Here is a 15119-nt window from a genome sequence, read left to right as displayed (position 1 = left end):
CATGTATATATTTTCATAGTTTAATCTTTATATCCTGAAGACGATAAATAAAGAATTTTCCTGGATATTGATACACAGAAACTTGTGATATTGATGGTGTTCTATAGTATTTCTAACTTTGTTTTCTTTTCTTCTTTTAAAGGTTGCAGACCTCGCTGTGGCTCCCTTGACTATCACCTACGTTCGAGAGAAAGTCATCGACTTCTCGAAGCCCTTCATGACTTTAGGAATCAGCATCCTGTACCGAAAACCTAACGGCACAAATCCAGGCGTGTTCTCCTTCCTCAATCCCTTGTCTCCTGACATCTGGATGTACGTGCTGCTAGCCTGCACAGGAGTGAGCTGTGTGCTCTTTGTGATCGCTAGGTAAGAGGTTAGATTGTTGCCCGGGATAATGACATGATGTCGGATTGGATTGAAGGTAAAAGGGGTTGCAGGAGAGTTAGCTGTAGACCACAATGATGTTGATTGCTTACAGAAAAGTCAGTGTTTCGGATGAACTCTGAGCCTTTTTAAAAAGAGCCCACTGGCAATTCTGATGTATCAAATTCACATGAAAAGAATAACAATTTGTTTGTAAAAATTGGCATGATTGTACCTCAGCAAATCTCTAATTTTGCATTGAAATCCTTAATTGTAAAAATCATGCTTTTAGCTGCCAGTTTGGCTTTCACTGTGGTTGTGAAGTAGCCGGGAGTAATTGCGAGCTCGCTCTTCACTCCCTCTCAGGTATTGTATGAAAGCACTTTCAGCAGGTTGCAGCCAGAAACCAATAACTGAGACATACATCTGCTGTGAAAACCAAAGTGTTGATTGCATTGGAGAAGAACTCCACTGAAGAGAAGTGCCAATGTGCAAACAGACCTCAAGTAAAGCTCCAATATGACGCTAAGATGAGGCTTGCTTCCGAAGATGTTTCGAGTTTCTCTCTGAGTTTGAAATTTCATCTACTTTTTCTGTCTCTGTTCTTTTATTGTCTTGCAGGTTTACTCCATATGAGTGGTACAACCCTCATCCATGCAACCCATCCTCCACTCTCATACAGAACAATTTCACTTTACTCAACAGTTTCTGGTTTGGAGTTGGGGCTCTCATGCGACAAGGTATTTATCTCACAGTCAAAGGGATTTGAATCAGTATTTTTGTGTGGATTGAATCATTACTTCTATGTGGAAGAGGTTGAAAAAGCACCTGAATAAGTGATATGCTCTCTGTTCTCAGACTTTTTCTAGGATTAGACACACACAAAAAAAATAAAAAACATGGGGTGCAGATGACCTAGCGGTTTCCATAGCTCACGCCCGATGTATGAAGGCAATAGTCCTAAAGTAGGCGGCCGGTGTTTGAGTTTGACCTGTGGGTCCTTTCCTAGATGTCATTCCCCATGAAAGCTACAGATGGGTGACGTCACTCCGGCTTCGTCCATTAACATTTACAGTCTATGGTTTTAGATAAGGTAAATTCATTGTTAAGGTTATTCTATGATGGGGATCTTGATGGAAAAAGACGGTGACTATAGGTTTTTAGTTCATTGTTTTGGTTTTTGTGTATTTTTTTTTTTTTTGTATTCCCTCTCGTCTGTTTCCTTTCTGTCTCTGGTCCTTTCAGCCTAAAAGCTTTAAGAATATGGTAGCTACCTGCCAGCAGCAAACAGCAGAAATCAGCGAGTAGCTTGTTTTGTGTTCTAGTGGACCAGTACTTTTTCTTTAGAACAAAATACATAATTATTTGACCTCTTTCAAGGGATATATATTCTCAGGTAGTGAGAAACATAACTCCTAAAATATCAAATATAGCAGGTTGAATGCGTTACTAATAGCAACGACTGCAAAGGCCAATGCGCTCTTGCTGAAGAGCTGTCTGGAATCCCTGTACAGCAGTAAAATCTGTACCAACACTGCTCGAAGCTGTTTGAATCAATACTTGCCTCCAATTTTCAGCAAATGTCTTTTTCATTTAGCCTGGATTCACTCCCAATGAATGGCAAACAAGCCCCGTCATAAGAATTATGTTGCAATTCACTTGGAGTTGACCTCCCCTAAGGCGAGAGATTTGGGCAGGATAAGTCCCATATGTCTGATTGGACGAACAACAAACCTACTGACAACACCAATCCACTACAAAATGATGATTCAGATGAGAACTTGTGCTGACAGCCAGCAACATTTGTCAAATTAAGGTGAACAATGTGAAGGCCTTTGCCTTTTTTTCTGATGTGAACCAGATTACTGATAAAGATACAACATCCCTGTTCCTGCTGATGAGGTGTTATTCATAATAGAATCCATCATCTTATCCCAGACAAGCTCAGACAGTGAATGTAATGTAAGCGACGGGTGGCATGCCCACATGTGGGTGGTGTGTAATTTAGCTGTTTGCTGTCCTTGATCTCTCCTGGGACTCTGTGCCTGAGAATAACTGACCGTTATGTAAACAATTCTCCCTGATCTGTCCTTTACTCTGAGAGAGAGTACTGAAGAATATGTCTGCTCCATAGGGAGAAAGCATAAAATGGTTCAAACTTAGCATAAGAGATGAAGTGATTGTGTCCTTCAGTTACTTCATCGGTTGTTTTCGCTTCCCTCTCTGCACGGATAAAGATACATAAAGAACAGGGAACGTTGTTCCTTCACTTTAATGTTGTGTTGCATTTTTTTTGGGTATGTTGTGCTCCCTCATTTCTTCATGTTCAGCTTTGTTTCTTCTATCACTTCTTTCAATGTGTCCTTTTTCGTTTTGCCTGCTTTTTCCACACAAATCTGTTCTTTTTTAACTCTGTTTAAAAACAAGTATTACAGAGAGAGAAAATACACACACACACACACACACACACACACACACACACACACACACACACACACACACAGCCACACTGTATGAAGAGGTGCACAATTTATCATTTTGGGCTTAGCTAGAAATCCAATTGGATCATTGGTGTGATTTCAGCTCTAAAGATAAACCCTTTAAGACCTGAGTCTTTGACTTTGCTTTGGTAGACTATAAACGTTTCTCATTGTTTTATGCATTTACGTCCAGGTTCGGAGCTGATGCCTAAGGCTCTATCCACTCGAATAGTTGGGGGTATCTGGTGGTTCTTCACCTTAATTATCATCTCGTCCTACACGGCTAACTTGGCTGCCTTCCTCACCGTGGAGCGAATGGATGCGCCCATCGACTCAGCAGATGACCTGGCCAAGCAGACCAGGATTGAATACGGGGCAGTGAGGGATGGATCCACCATGACCTTCTTCAAGGTAAAACTGGTGTAGCTGCTTAATAAGCTGTGCAGTTTAAGTCACAGTGTGTCGTAACACAGACTTTAGAAGTTATAAACTAAGATAACATGTATTTTGGTTTGAAATATTTAACTTTTCACAATGTAAAAAGTTGTCTTAGAGGGGTATACTCCCTTTCTGTGATCTCAGTCAAACTTGTATGTTAGTATGAGTCAATGTTAGAGTACCATCGTCATGGATCTTTGACAAACATCCCATAAAAAGGGAAGAATCTAAAGACTTTGAAAAAGAGTTGAAAACATTTAGTCTAATTTAAGGAAACGCATTCATCAAGAGTTGAGTATAGGAAGTAGAGTCAAGAAGATGAATGTTGAGACCTCTTGTGTGTGCGCTTGTCACTTAAACATAGGTTAACTTTTTAGTTTGTATCATAAAATGTATCACTGCGCTGAAGTCCTCTGGCAGGGCTGTCACTTCCTTCCCCCCCATTGCCCCACACTCTCCTTGCATCCTGGTGGCTCAGCGGGGGTGATCCATGGAGGGCTTTATCCTCCCAGATTGCAGCCAGTGATTACGGCTGCCTGGGTAGGAAGAAGCAGGCTGTGTTGATGGCTAGAACAAATTGAATCAGCTGGAGGAGATTAAGAACACAGCTGTCCCATTTTCTCTGACTGAGCAAGAAGAAACACACACACACACACACACACACACGTGTGTACACCAAGACACACGCACCCTCAAAGAAAGATAGAGTCTCACACATCCTGCATGTAAACTTACATGTGTTTACGATGCTTTTTAGAGTAGAAGTACATGCATGGTGTGTATAAGTGCAGCCACCAAAACATGTAGCCTGTGTGATTTCAAAGTCATTAAACTTCTAACTTTGGCAGAAATCAAAGATCTCCACCTATGAGAAGATGTGGGCGTTCATGAGCAGCAGGAAGAACACGGCACTTGTTAAGAACAACAGGGAGGGCATCACAAGGGTCCTGACCACAGACTACGCCATGCTGATGGAGTCCACCAGCATTGAATATATCAGCCAGAGAAACTGCAACCTCACTCAGATCGGAGGTCTGATAGACTCAAAGGGCTACGGAGTGGGAACACCTATTGGTAAGCAGAAGATGATGTGATATTACGATTCGGGTTTACTCCTAAACACCATCTGTGTTTGTCAGAAAGCTCTGCAGTACATTCAAGACAGTCACTGTTTGTTTGTTTTCAGTTTTGTAAAAACAAGCCTTACATAGGTCACATTCATACATGTTTTCCAAAATGCTAAAATGCACTGAAGGTTTATTAAAAAAAGAGCCTTTGTAATTAAAGATACAAACTTCATTTTGTTTGGACTTTGTATTTTCATTCTTCAGGAGTTTCAGTTCAGAGCTGCTCTCCTCAACATGCAGATGCACTTCCATTAAAAAGCTCTGCCAGCTGTTCAGAGCAAATGTTCAAGTGAGATTTCAGGCCAAAATGTAAACTGGAAGCAAGTCAACCCACTGGACCGCAGGCGCTACTGTTGGCTGTTTACTTAAGCTGTTCTTAACATCCTGTGTCTCTCATGTGTTTACTCTCATCCTCACTAGAACTGTGTTTTTTTTTTTTCTAACGTCCTTTTATAGTTCATCTTAAATTATTCTCCTCCTCAGTTGTCTGGCTCACTCTAGAGTTAGTAATTTATTTAAAATCTGGGGTAGTTTAACTGAGCACAACCTGACCTCACCTTAAACAACCTCCACACAGGCATTAGTTAGGCACATCCAGGTACAGGGCAAACTTTTAAAGGTTTTTGACACAACAATGGAGATAATGAGTGTGAGGAAATCTCCGGCTGCATAGTAAATTACAATTTAGTTGATATCACAATATGAGCATTTACACTGAACACATCACAAAAGTCTGAATTTATCGCTAAAAATAAGAACAATTATTTTATGTAAACAAGTAAAGCTTTCTCACTCGGCATGCATGCATGTCGCATATTGCATGCAGGCCTGAGTATGATGGCCATGCGTTCACACCATTTTCATGCAGTCAGATGAAGCTCAGATAAAATACTGGCCATATTGAACACACATCGCATACTTTTTCTCATGTCACTCAGACCTCCTTCGCTCTGCTCTAGACCTAGGTAGAGTAACAGAACTATAGAAAAATTCATCCTGACGGAAACATCTGTACACATGACTTCTTCTGGGATTTACAATAGATGAATGCACAATTATTTCAAAAAGTGTAAAAGATGTGCTAATGTGTTGAAGAAGCAGAGCGAGATTTTCTGGCACAACGTCACCAACTACCAATGTGCATGATGAGTGAAAGGCTTGAAGAAGTCAAACATCTCCAGCAACACTTGTAGTATGAAGATCAACTTAAATTTGTCAAAAACTCAAATCGATCTTATCTTTAGTAATAAGCCAGAGAGAATTATCAAATCCTATAATCTACTTACTGGGTTGTCTGACCATAATATGACACTTATTGCGAGAAAACTAACAAAAAACAGGTTTATTTATCAACAACATATAAATAAATGTTCCCACAAAATACCAAAACAAGACATGAGTAGATTCAAGGACGACCTAGATCAAATCGATTGGAGTGATTTTTTGCTCACCTCTGACCTTGAGACCTCATGTGAATCCTTTATTGGCACTATTAATAATATAAAAGAAAAAACACATCACACAAAAACATCTATGAACATGCGCATTAAGAAGAATCTACCATGGTTTAATGCGCAACTCTGGGACTTGATGAAAAAACGTGACTTTGCTTTAAAAACAGCACTAAAGTCTAAATCAAGTAACGATCGACGTGTTTTCCAAAACCTTCGTAACAAAGTAGTTAATGAAATTAGAAAGGCAAAGGCCAACTTTTTCATGGATATTATTAGAGAGGCAAAAGGAAATAGCAAATTGATACGGAAGAACATTAATAATTTAACTAAAACTGAGAAACAGAAGCAGTTAACGGGAAATGAACTTAAAATACAAGGAGTTTTATCTACTGATCCAAACGAAATTGCCTTGACCTTCAACAAATACTTCATTGAGTCAGTGCAGAATCTGACATCTACGTTTGGTACAAGAATTTAAAAAATTTCAGCTCCTAACCCCACCAAAACGTCCTTTAGCATAACTGAAGTCCCAGAGGAAAACATTTCTTTAAAAACCTCAAAAGCAAAAGATATCTTTCAATGGGACTCACTTTAAAAAAAAAACAATACAGGGCTCTTCAGCACTCCCATTGCACATCAGGTTAATTTGTCAATTAAACAATCATTATTTCCTAATACATGGAAGTCTGCTGTTGTTGTCCCCATGTTTAAGACAGGAGATCCAACTGATGTAGTTAACTATAGACCCATCAGTATTTTGCCAATAGTATCCAAGATCGCTGAGAAAGTAGTTTCAGAACAACTAACTGACTTTTTAAACTCAGGACAAACCTCGCTTCATCCCATGCAATTTGGTTTTAGGAAAAAATATTCTACTGAAATGGCTGCTGGCTACCTCATTGAAAAAAATCAAATTAAAACTTGACAGTGGGAATGCTGTAGGGGCTGTATTTTTGGACTTGAGAAAAGCATTTGACACGGTAAATCACAATGTTCTCCTCTCAAAGTTATCCAATTTTAACTTCTCCCTAAATGCAATCAAATGGATGGAGTCATACCAAACAACGAGGAGGCAATGCACACGAGTTGGAGATAGGACTTCATCTTTTGTTGACTGCTGTGTTGGTGTCCCTCAAGGCTCAATCGTAGGACCTCTTTTATTCAGTTTATATGTCAATGATCTGCCACTTGTATGCCCAGAAGTTGAAATCCAAATGTATGCAGATGACACTGTCATTTACACACATGGTAAAGACAGGGAAGAAGTTGCAAGCAAATTAATGTCAGCAATGTCTAAGATTGCAGATTGGCTCACATAATCTTGCCTCACACTTAATGTGAGCAAAACAGCTTGCATGTATTTTTATAAGGAAAAATGGATTTCAACCAGATATCAGTGTAAACGGTGAAAGGATACAGACAGTCTCACATTATAAATACCTAGGAATCCTAATAGACTCGCAATTGTCTTTTAAGAAACACGTGAAACAACTATGTAACACTATAAAATTTAACCTAAGGAACTTCAGGTTTATCCGAAACCAGTTACCCATTAATGCAGCAAAGCTATATGTGCACTCAATGATTTTCTCACACATGTCATATTGTATCACAAGCTGGTCGCAAGCAGGTAAAACAACACTCGCCCCTCTCCAAACCCTATACAAGCAAATACTCAAGGCACTGGACAAAAAGCCAACAAGTTACCACTACTGTAACATCATTCAGAGGTATAACCTCCTAACCTTTGACAATGTTGTGGGTCTTGCTGATGCTTGTCTAGTGTATAAAGTTATTAATGGTCTGGCTCCTTCCCCACTAAAAGAGTTTATATCACCGCGTGCAGATGGAGGAAGAACAACTAGGAGTGCCAACAGAGGGGATTGTGTTATACAGCACAGATCCTCTGAGTTTGGCAAATCAGCCGTCACTATTCGAGCTACACACTTTTGGAACTCCATACCGGCTAAAATCAGAGAGTGCTGTAGCTTTGCTGAATTTAAATTTAAAATCAAATCATGGCTCAAATCAACTCAATCATGTCCTCATCACACATAAACACTTTTTCATGAACTATGTTTGATAATGTTGTAATGTATTGATACAGAGAGAGAGAGTCGTTCCACTCAATGCAAGCAAGCCGATGGACAAACTTGTTGATTCGAGGGCTGTCGGCTGCTCTGGCCCTGCTGGGTACGCTCTGCGGTGTAGGATATATTGATGGCCATCGCAGAATGGACGATATCTGCAGATGGCCATCAATATATCCTACACCGTAGACTGACCCTCTCGTTGTGGGCAGTGGGTGCTGCTTATCCATTCCAGTGTGATATTGAGCTGTAGGTGGTTTCGCCCACATCATTATTCTGAATTCAGTCTGGAACAAACTGCAAGAACAAGCAAGCCTGATCCATAGACAGATGCTCTGCGGGCCACTGGGTCCAGTGACGACTTTGCTGAGAAAGCTGCCCTCAGTTAGAGTTCTTCCCTCCAATTACCGCAAGCCTTTTTCTGTTGTTTGATGTGTCTGACATGATTTTATCCACAGCACAGGTTCAGAATCAGGTTAAAGACATACCTTTAAAAGAAACACAGCTAAGAGGAACACCTCTTAAGCACCCTGAGGCTGATGCCCTCAGGGCAGATGCATCCATACCTTCGCTGGGCTGACAACTCAGTCTATTGGAGGTGGATTGTGGAGGGGAATTTGTTAGAGGAGTTCAATGGGCTGAAGCCTCTTTGTCAAACCTAATAAAAGTGGTTTTATTCCTTCATCTCTTTGACTCTCCAACTTCTGCAATTACTTGAGATCTGATTTGCTCATGGGTACTGATGGTTTTCATGCCTCTGCCTTCCTGCCTCGTCTTGTTCAGTTAGAGTTTCCTCTCCCTCTTCCTGCAGCTGATCTTCCCCTGAGCTGTCCTCCCTGTCAGATATATGTGTGTCTACTTCTTATTCTTCCTTCCCTCCTTCCTGCAGCCTTTTCTCCCCTCATATCTTACATCTATGGTTCCAGTCTGTCACCTCAGAACAGTCTCATCATTCTTCTGTGACCACTTCCTCACAGTTCTCACAGGCTGTAGCTAAAGCTTTTTCATATAAGGCTTAGTTCTGCCTCACTAAGCAAAGCTTGCATATTGTAGGAGCATTTCACCTTAGCTAAGATCAGTTTATACTGCAGCAGATACAAGTTAATCTTGGCGTGTGTATTGCATTAGGTCAAGTGGATTTCTTAGAATTATATAACCTAAAATTACACATTTTCCTCAAAGGACTTTACAGTTTAACCCCTCCAGGTAAAGATAAAACAGGATCAGTAACAGTTGAGGTATTGAACATTTCATGCAGTAGTGGTTGAAACAGAAGCATTCTTAAGAATACTAAAAAGGAGAGCACAAATGTATTTTTTTACATAAGAGCGCAGATCTGCAGTGCTTCTTGAGATACATTTGAAATAACAATAAACCAATGCAGATTTTGAGTTCTATATCCTCAAGATAAATGTATAGACATGCTTCCTGTCACAGGTGTTAATTCTGTTCTCGAAGCAAAGGCTTAAAACGTAAAGTTGAAAATGATTATGCTTTTCTAAATTTAAAGGCAGGGGCGGGTTGCATGCCATACTGTATTTGATAAACATGGAATATAAATGTTTTTTTAAGGCAAACACTTACAGACTGTAATTATTCATATCCTCACAGGTTCGCCTTACAGGGATAAAGTGACCATCGCCATCCTCCAGCTGCAGGAGGAGGGGAAGCTGCACATGATGAAGGAGAAGTGGTGGCGAGGTAACGGCTGTCCAGAGGAGGACAACAAGGAAGCCAACGCTCTGGGCGTGGAAAACATCGGCGGCATCTTCATCGTCCTGGCTGCCGGTCTGGTTCTCTCTGTGTTTGTGGCCATCGGGGAGTTCATCTACAAAGCCCGCAGGAACGCCGACATAGAGGAGGTGAGTGGGGAAAAGGAGCTGCTGAGGAGACTTAAATGTATTTTTTTTAAGTGTCATACAGTGCCTGGTCTCATTCATTATTTAAAATCACAATCAGGAGAAATCAGAAAGTATATGCTTATTTATTCCCACGCACATTTCATTGTTTGATACTAACAAATCTTTTAATCAAAATGGTCAGAAGATGTTTGCTGTGTCAGAATTAATTTGTTAAAACACATTTGTTATGATTTGCACATGGTTTGGTTTTAATAACAACAAAAAAGTCCCCAGATGAATTTTCATGACGCAATATAATTAAGATTAAAATTAAGTACAGGTAATAGATTTTAATTATAGAAGAAAACAGGCTGATATGTCATTAATGCTGGATCATGTCTGCACTCCCATGATTTGCTTCCTGATTTTTGGTGTTATTCTTTCCATCATTGTTAAGAAAGAACATTTTCATTCCTAATATTAGTTGGTTTGGCCTCGCTTTCCTGTCTTAATATGCACTGTTTTCCATTACTTATTGTGATTTCACATCAAATTATTCCAATTTTTTTGTTTTATGTTCTCATTTTTTTTTTCTCTCTTTGCTGTTCTTTTCTTTGCATGCTCGTGTCAGGCTTTTTGTTTCTTTTATGGGGTGCAGTCCCGTCAGTTCCAACGGAGAGGCTCCACCTCCTCCTCCGGCACTTCCTTATCCACTGATCTGGAGAGCGGCAGGCTACTGGGAGATGACACAGACTAGCCATGGCAGCACATTTACAACACATTCATACATAGACGATAGGTTTGTAAGTGAAGGTGTCCTTGTCTCTGCCCCTGTCTTGCCCCGGTCCCTGTCACCACCGCCTGAACACCTTCAGTACCTTATCCTATGCTCAGCTGCTCACACTCCTTCCCTGAAAAGTGACCCCTTTTTTATTGGTTTCAAATGTTTTCAAATGTTTTTATTTTGTGCTAAGACCAAAAGTTAAAAGATATAATTTAACTTGATATTTTCATCAGCCAGATTCACAGACTTTACTGTTTTAGGTAAACAGTTCTACAACATAAACATTTTCAGGCATTACAGCTTCATATGAGACCAACTCCAATAACAACAATTGCCAAAAAAATACTAATAATTGAAAACACCTGTATCTTCTGGAAAGCTTTTTTTAATTGCAAGTTATAAAATGCAATGTGTGAGTCCCCTGTTTGGTTTACTACCAGCAAACAAAATTCAGGATCTCTGCAAAATGTGGCAATCTAGTTCAGTTTGGAGCTCCTCTGTGCTGCCCTGCTGACTCTCTCGCAGCCTTCCAATACCAGCCCACAAGTTTTTCTTTATTCAATAAGTCTGTCTCAGTAGGCACTCGAGTACACTTTACAAGCAGACTTAGAATGCCTTGAGGGAAATCAAAAGATAGGCAAACGGTTTTGAATATTTTCCTCCTCATTAAGCTTGTTAGCAGTCTGGTTTGGTTGGTTAAAATTTAAATAACAAGGTGAAGGAACAACACAAATGTGTCTGGTTAAGACGTCCCCTGACAACAGATCCAGAGCCAAAAGTAAAGTTGTGATTTCATTCTAGCGGCTGCAGGACATTTTAACTGTAGTGATGATGGATGAGATCACAGTGAGATATACAGACTCTCAAGGTCCTCACTGCTCCCTTGGACTGACCTTGTTATGAAGTTAGAAAAATAACATCTCTCACATGTACTAAGAAACACCAACAATTTATTCTGCTAGTTATCGCAAATATTAACGATCACAACGAGGAATAATTAATGGCACTGTCGATAAAAAAAGACAATGATTTAAGCAACTTAAAGAATAAAAAAGATACTTTATTGGATAAGATATAAATTACGATAAGATACACTTAATTGGCCCCGTTTTTTTTACTTGGACTCAAAGTGCTGCTAAACATTTAGCTGCTTCCACTAGAATCAATAAATAAAAAACAATAGAAAAAACACATTCACATGTAAACAGAAAGGTACATACCAATGCAAAATCACACAACATACTGTATATTGCACAAGGTCTGCAAAAACACAGCATGAGAGATAAGATAACAAAGCTAAAAGAATATAAAAACATAGAAACACCATGATGCTATTGCACAACCCGCACGGCATTCAAAAATGTGATCCCTAATTTGATTGATGTAGGATCAAAAGAGTTCTTAAGGCGGTAATTGGATGGGATGTTTTGTGTCTGTGATGTTTCTGTGTCTTACGTAGAGTCTCCATTAGTACACCTGTGCTGCTGAATGATTTTTAATTCTTTATTCTTCTATAATAACAGTAAAATGATCTGAAGTTAAAACTTGATTTGGTTCCTGTTTGTAGGTTTCAGGTTTCGTGTTGTACCAAGTCTCTAAATGAGCATTGAATCTTCCGTTTCCTCCTCTTTCTCAGACGTAAAGACCAGAGGTTGGTATCACGCAGCTTTGCTCACTGATACTCAGATTTACTGGTATTCGTGGGAAACCCTGCAGGAAGCTGAATTCAATTGAGAAGCCTTAGGCGAGGGCCGAGGATGAAAGAAGGAGATCTTCCAAGGTCCTTAGGTGCTAAAAAACCAACAAATAAAAAATGTGATGACGTCGTGTTGTGAATGATAATTTTTGTAAATAAATGTAGTTTGCGACCCCTCTGGAGGAGGAAAACTGAAAAGGAGAATAAACATGACTGAAGATGAATGAATACGATGCTATGTATTATTCTGCTGAATGGAATGAGATGGTCCGCTCTTTGGTCATTTAAAATGATTACAGCATGAATTCACAGCTCCCTTTATTAGTATGTGGCACAGCATAGACTGTTCTTCATCTTTTGTCTGTGTAATTGGATTTTTTTTATGATGAGACAACAGCCTCTTTAAACTATTTTGTATAAAATGACAGTCCTGGTGTTTGTCTGGTTGGACTTTTGAGCTGGCTGGAAACACCGACTGAATCTTATAATATTGCCTCGAGAAAAAACTGAAAAGAGCAAAGCCGTAAGTCAATGCTGTATCTATTATTTGCGCAGTTGATCCAGTTATTTTGCGGCGGTTTGATGATTTTTCACTTCATGGCGAAAATTCCAGATGACTTTATTGGAAATCAGCTCTATTGATGTATTGAAGCAAGCCTTTGTTGTTTTCCCTTTGGCAGTGCAAGTCCTTTAGCGCCATGATGGAGGAGTTGGGCATTTCCCTGCAGTGTTACAAAGGCGTCCGGAGGAGGTCGCGGCCCCACAGCGTAGCAAGGTCTGCTTGTATCTTCTGTCAACCCAAACGCACGCCAAAGCAAGAGGGAGGGAGACGGGACTCCAGCACGTGAGCCTTGGAACTATAAACAGTTGGAACATAGATCAGAGACTGACTTTTGATCGCTTTCCACTCCTCAGATTTGTTTGTGGAATACCAGACGATATGATACGCCCCCCCCCCCCCCCCCCCCCCCTCATAATCTTCTTTATACTGTTTGTGTATGGATAAAACATAAAGCTTTCTATTGTAGATGTAGTAAACAGAGTCTAGGCCTTGTATCAACATAACTGATGTTAAAACAGGTGATGACTACGTGAATGAAAGCTCTCTCATAGTGTTACTGTTCCCTCATGGCTGTAAGTCACTGTTCTGAGCAGTTTGCAGAGTTGAATCTGCACACTTTATAAATACTCCCATCTTGTAAATGTGTGACAACTTCACTGATTTTCAGAGTAAAAATGTTTTTGCATTTTTTAAACCTATGTGCGATTTACTGTTTTTTTGTTGTTCATGGTTTTGGGGCATGTCTCTTTGTGTGCCCACTGGCAGGCAAAAAACGTAGCTTCAGAGCAGTTTGCTGAGCCAACCCTGGCCAGAGAAAAGAGATAAGGACCCCTGAGGAAAGTCAGGAGCACACCTGCTGTTTTATACCCTTCAAGCCCCGACATCACAGACACACACTGCCTCACAACGCTTGTGATCCGGGTAAAATATAGCTGTCTGTGCACGAGAGGAAGAAAATGATACGGAGAGGAGGAAAGGACAAAATGAGAAGCAGGTTTTTTTTTCTCTCTCTCTTTTTGTACGCATAAAATTCTCAGGAGGTCAAAGACAAAGCACGATTTTCTTTTTCCCTGGGGAGTAAAAGTCTTTTCTGTTTGCAGTCGTCGAATTTGAAAGCCTGGGGGGAGATTGTGTCTCCAAGTCGTGACAGTGGTTCTCAGTGGCTGTGTGCATTTATGAAAGCGTAAAGATTCTCTTAACGTACTTTACAAGGTTGGGCGTACATTTTAGAAACCTTACCCACCTGCAGATATGAGGAACATTATAAGTTATGGTGAGAGAGATTATGATCCATAGATAGAACCACTATATCATAGATCATAAATCTCTGTGTCAGAAATCACTTACACAAAAGTGTTCCTCCTCAAATGTTCCTTGTTAAAACAAAATAGAAACATACAGGCTTAAAGATCTTTCATCAAAGGGACATTTGAGTACATTATTTATGGATGTCAAATCACTGTTAATGGTTAATTAATTACAATGAAGCATTAAACACTCTGTGTTTACTTTTGTTATGACAGGAAACTGAGTTTCTACTCTTGAACTCTTCCAGCAGTGCCTTCAAGTACCAGGATGCATAGCACACTTTCAGCTGTAGCGTTGGCCTTTCTTTAAAAAAAACAACACTAAATATCTAAGTCAGCCAAATGTTTCTTCATCATAACATTATCTGTATCTAAAAAAGGAGCGTTTGCGTTAAGCACTTAACATACCCCTGATATGAAGATTTTAGGAGTTTTTACTAAAAAAAAAAAAAAAAAAAAAAAAAGCCATGTTTTCTGACTCAGCATGCATACAATTGAACCTGTCGGACAGAGCCCTTTGTATAATGGACATGCTTTCACAACATTTTCATGCAGTCAGGTAATGCTCAAGCTAGCTTTCTGCTACCCTCAGAATAATTGGAGCCAATTTAGTGGTGGGGGGGAAAAAAGCTTTTCCGATTTATTTTGGAGTCAGGAGAGACATGTTGTAAACAGGAAGAAACAGGAAGAACAGCAGATAGACATAGAAACTGAGTAATTGCTAATTAAAGTTTTCATTTTTGTTCATCACATTTCGTATCCTGAGCACAACATCAAATGATGGTATTAGACATGGCCTAGGTTTCTTTTTTCATGCAGGTCTACTGTGTACTCATGTTTTTAATTCCTTTTGTATTTGTTTGTATCTCACTTTTGAAGCTAGTTGATATTTCAAACAAAGACCGATACAACAAATCCAAGTTGAGATAGTTTGTTCTTTATTTTAAATTTCAAATGACGAACGCACCGATGCCAGA

The 15119-nt window shown here is 39.7% G+C and overlaps 1 protein-coding gene across 5 annotated transcripts in view; it reads left to right on the top strand.

The window, feature by feature from the left end:
* The window catches only part of grik1a (glutamate receptor, ionotropic, kainate 1a), a 36701-nt gene extending 22714 nt beyond the window's left edge, over positions 1 to 13987 (top strand). For 2 of the 5 annotated variants that reach the window (XM_061054962.1, XM_061054959.1), the window contains 7 exons: positions 143 to 366; positions 985 to 1103; positions 3037 to 3254; positions 4130 to 4355; positions 9564 to 9814; positions 10425 to 10592; positions 12954 to 13081. In XM_061054962.1, the coding sequence (XP_060910945.1) occupies positions 143 to 366; positions 985 to 1103; positions 3037 to 3254; positions 4130 to 4355; positions 9564 to 9814; positions 10425 to 10550 (1164 nt within the window). In that variant the 3' untranslated portion in view covers positions 10551 to 10592; positions 12954 to 13081. Of the gene's footprint in view, positions 1 to 142; positions 367 to 984; positions 1104 to 3036; positions 3255 to 4129; positions 4356 to 9563; positions 9815 to 10424; positions 10597 to 12953 lie in introns of all 5 variants that reach the window. The other 3 variants (XM_061054960.1, XM_061054961.1, XM_061054958.1) reach the window with 3 other exon arrangements.
* The last annotated feature ends 1132 nt before the right edge of the window (positions 13988 to 15119 follow it).

Source organism: Labrus mixtus, chromosome 14 (assembly GCF_963584025.1).
Source record: "Labrus mixtus chromosome 14, fLabMix1.1, whole genome shotgun sequence".
In the NCBI taxonomy this organism is placed as follows: domain Eukaryota; kingdom Metazoa; phylum Chordata; class Actinopteri; order Labriformes; family Labridae; genus Labrus; species Labrus mixtus.
The sequence above is the reverse complement of the archived record's forward strand: the minus strand, read 5'-3'. Positions and strand labels throughout refer to the sequence as shown.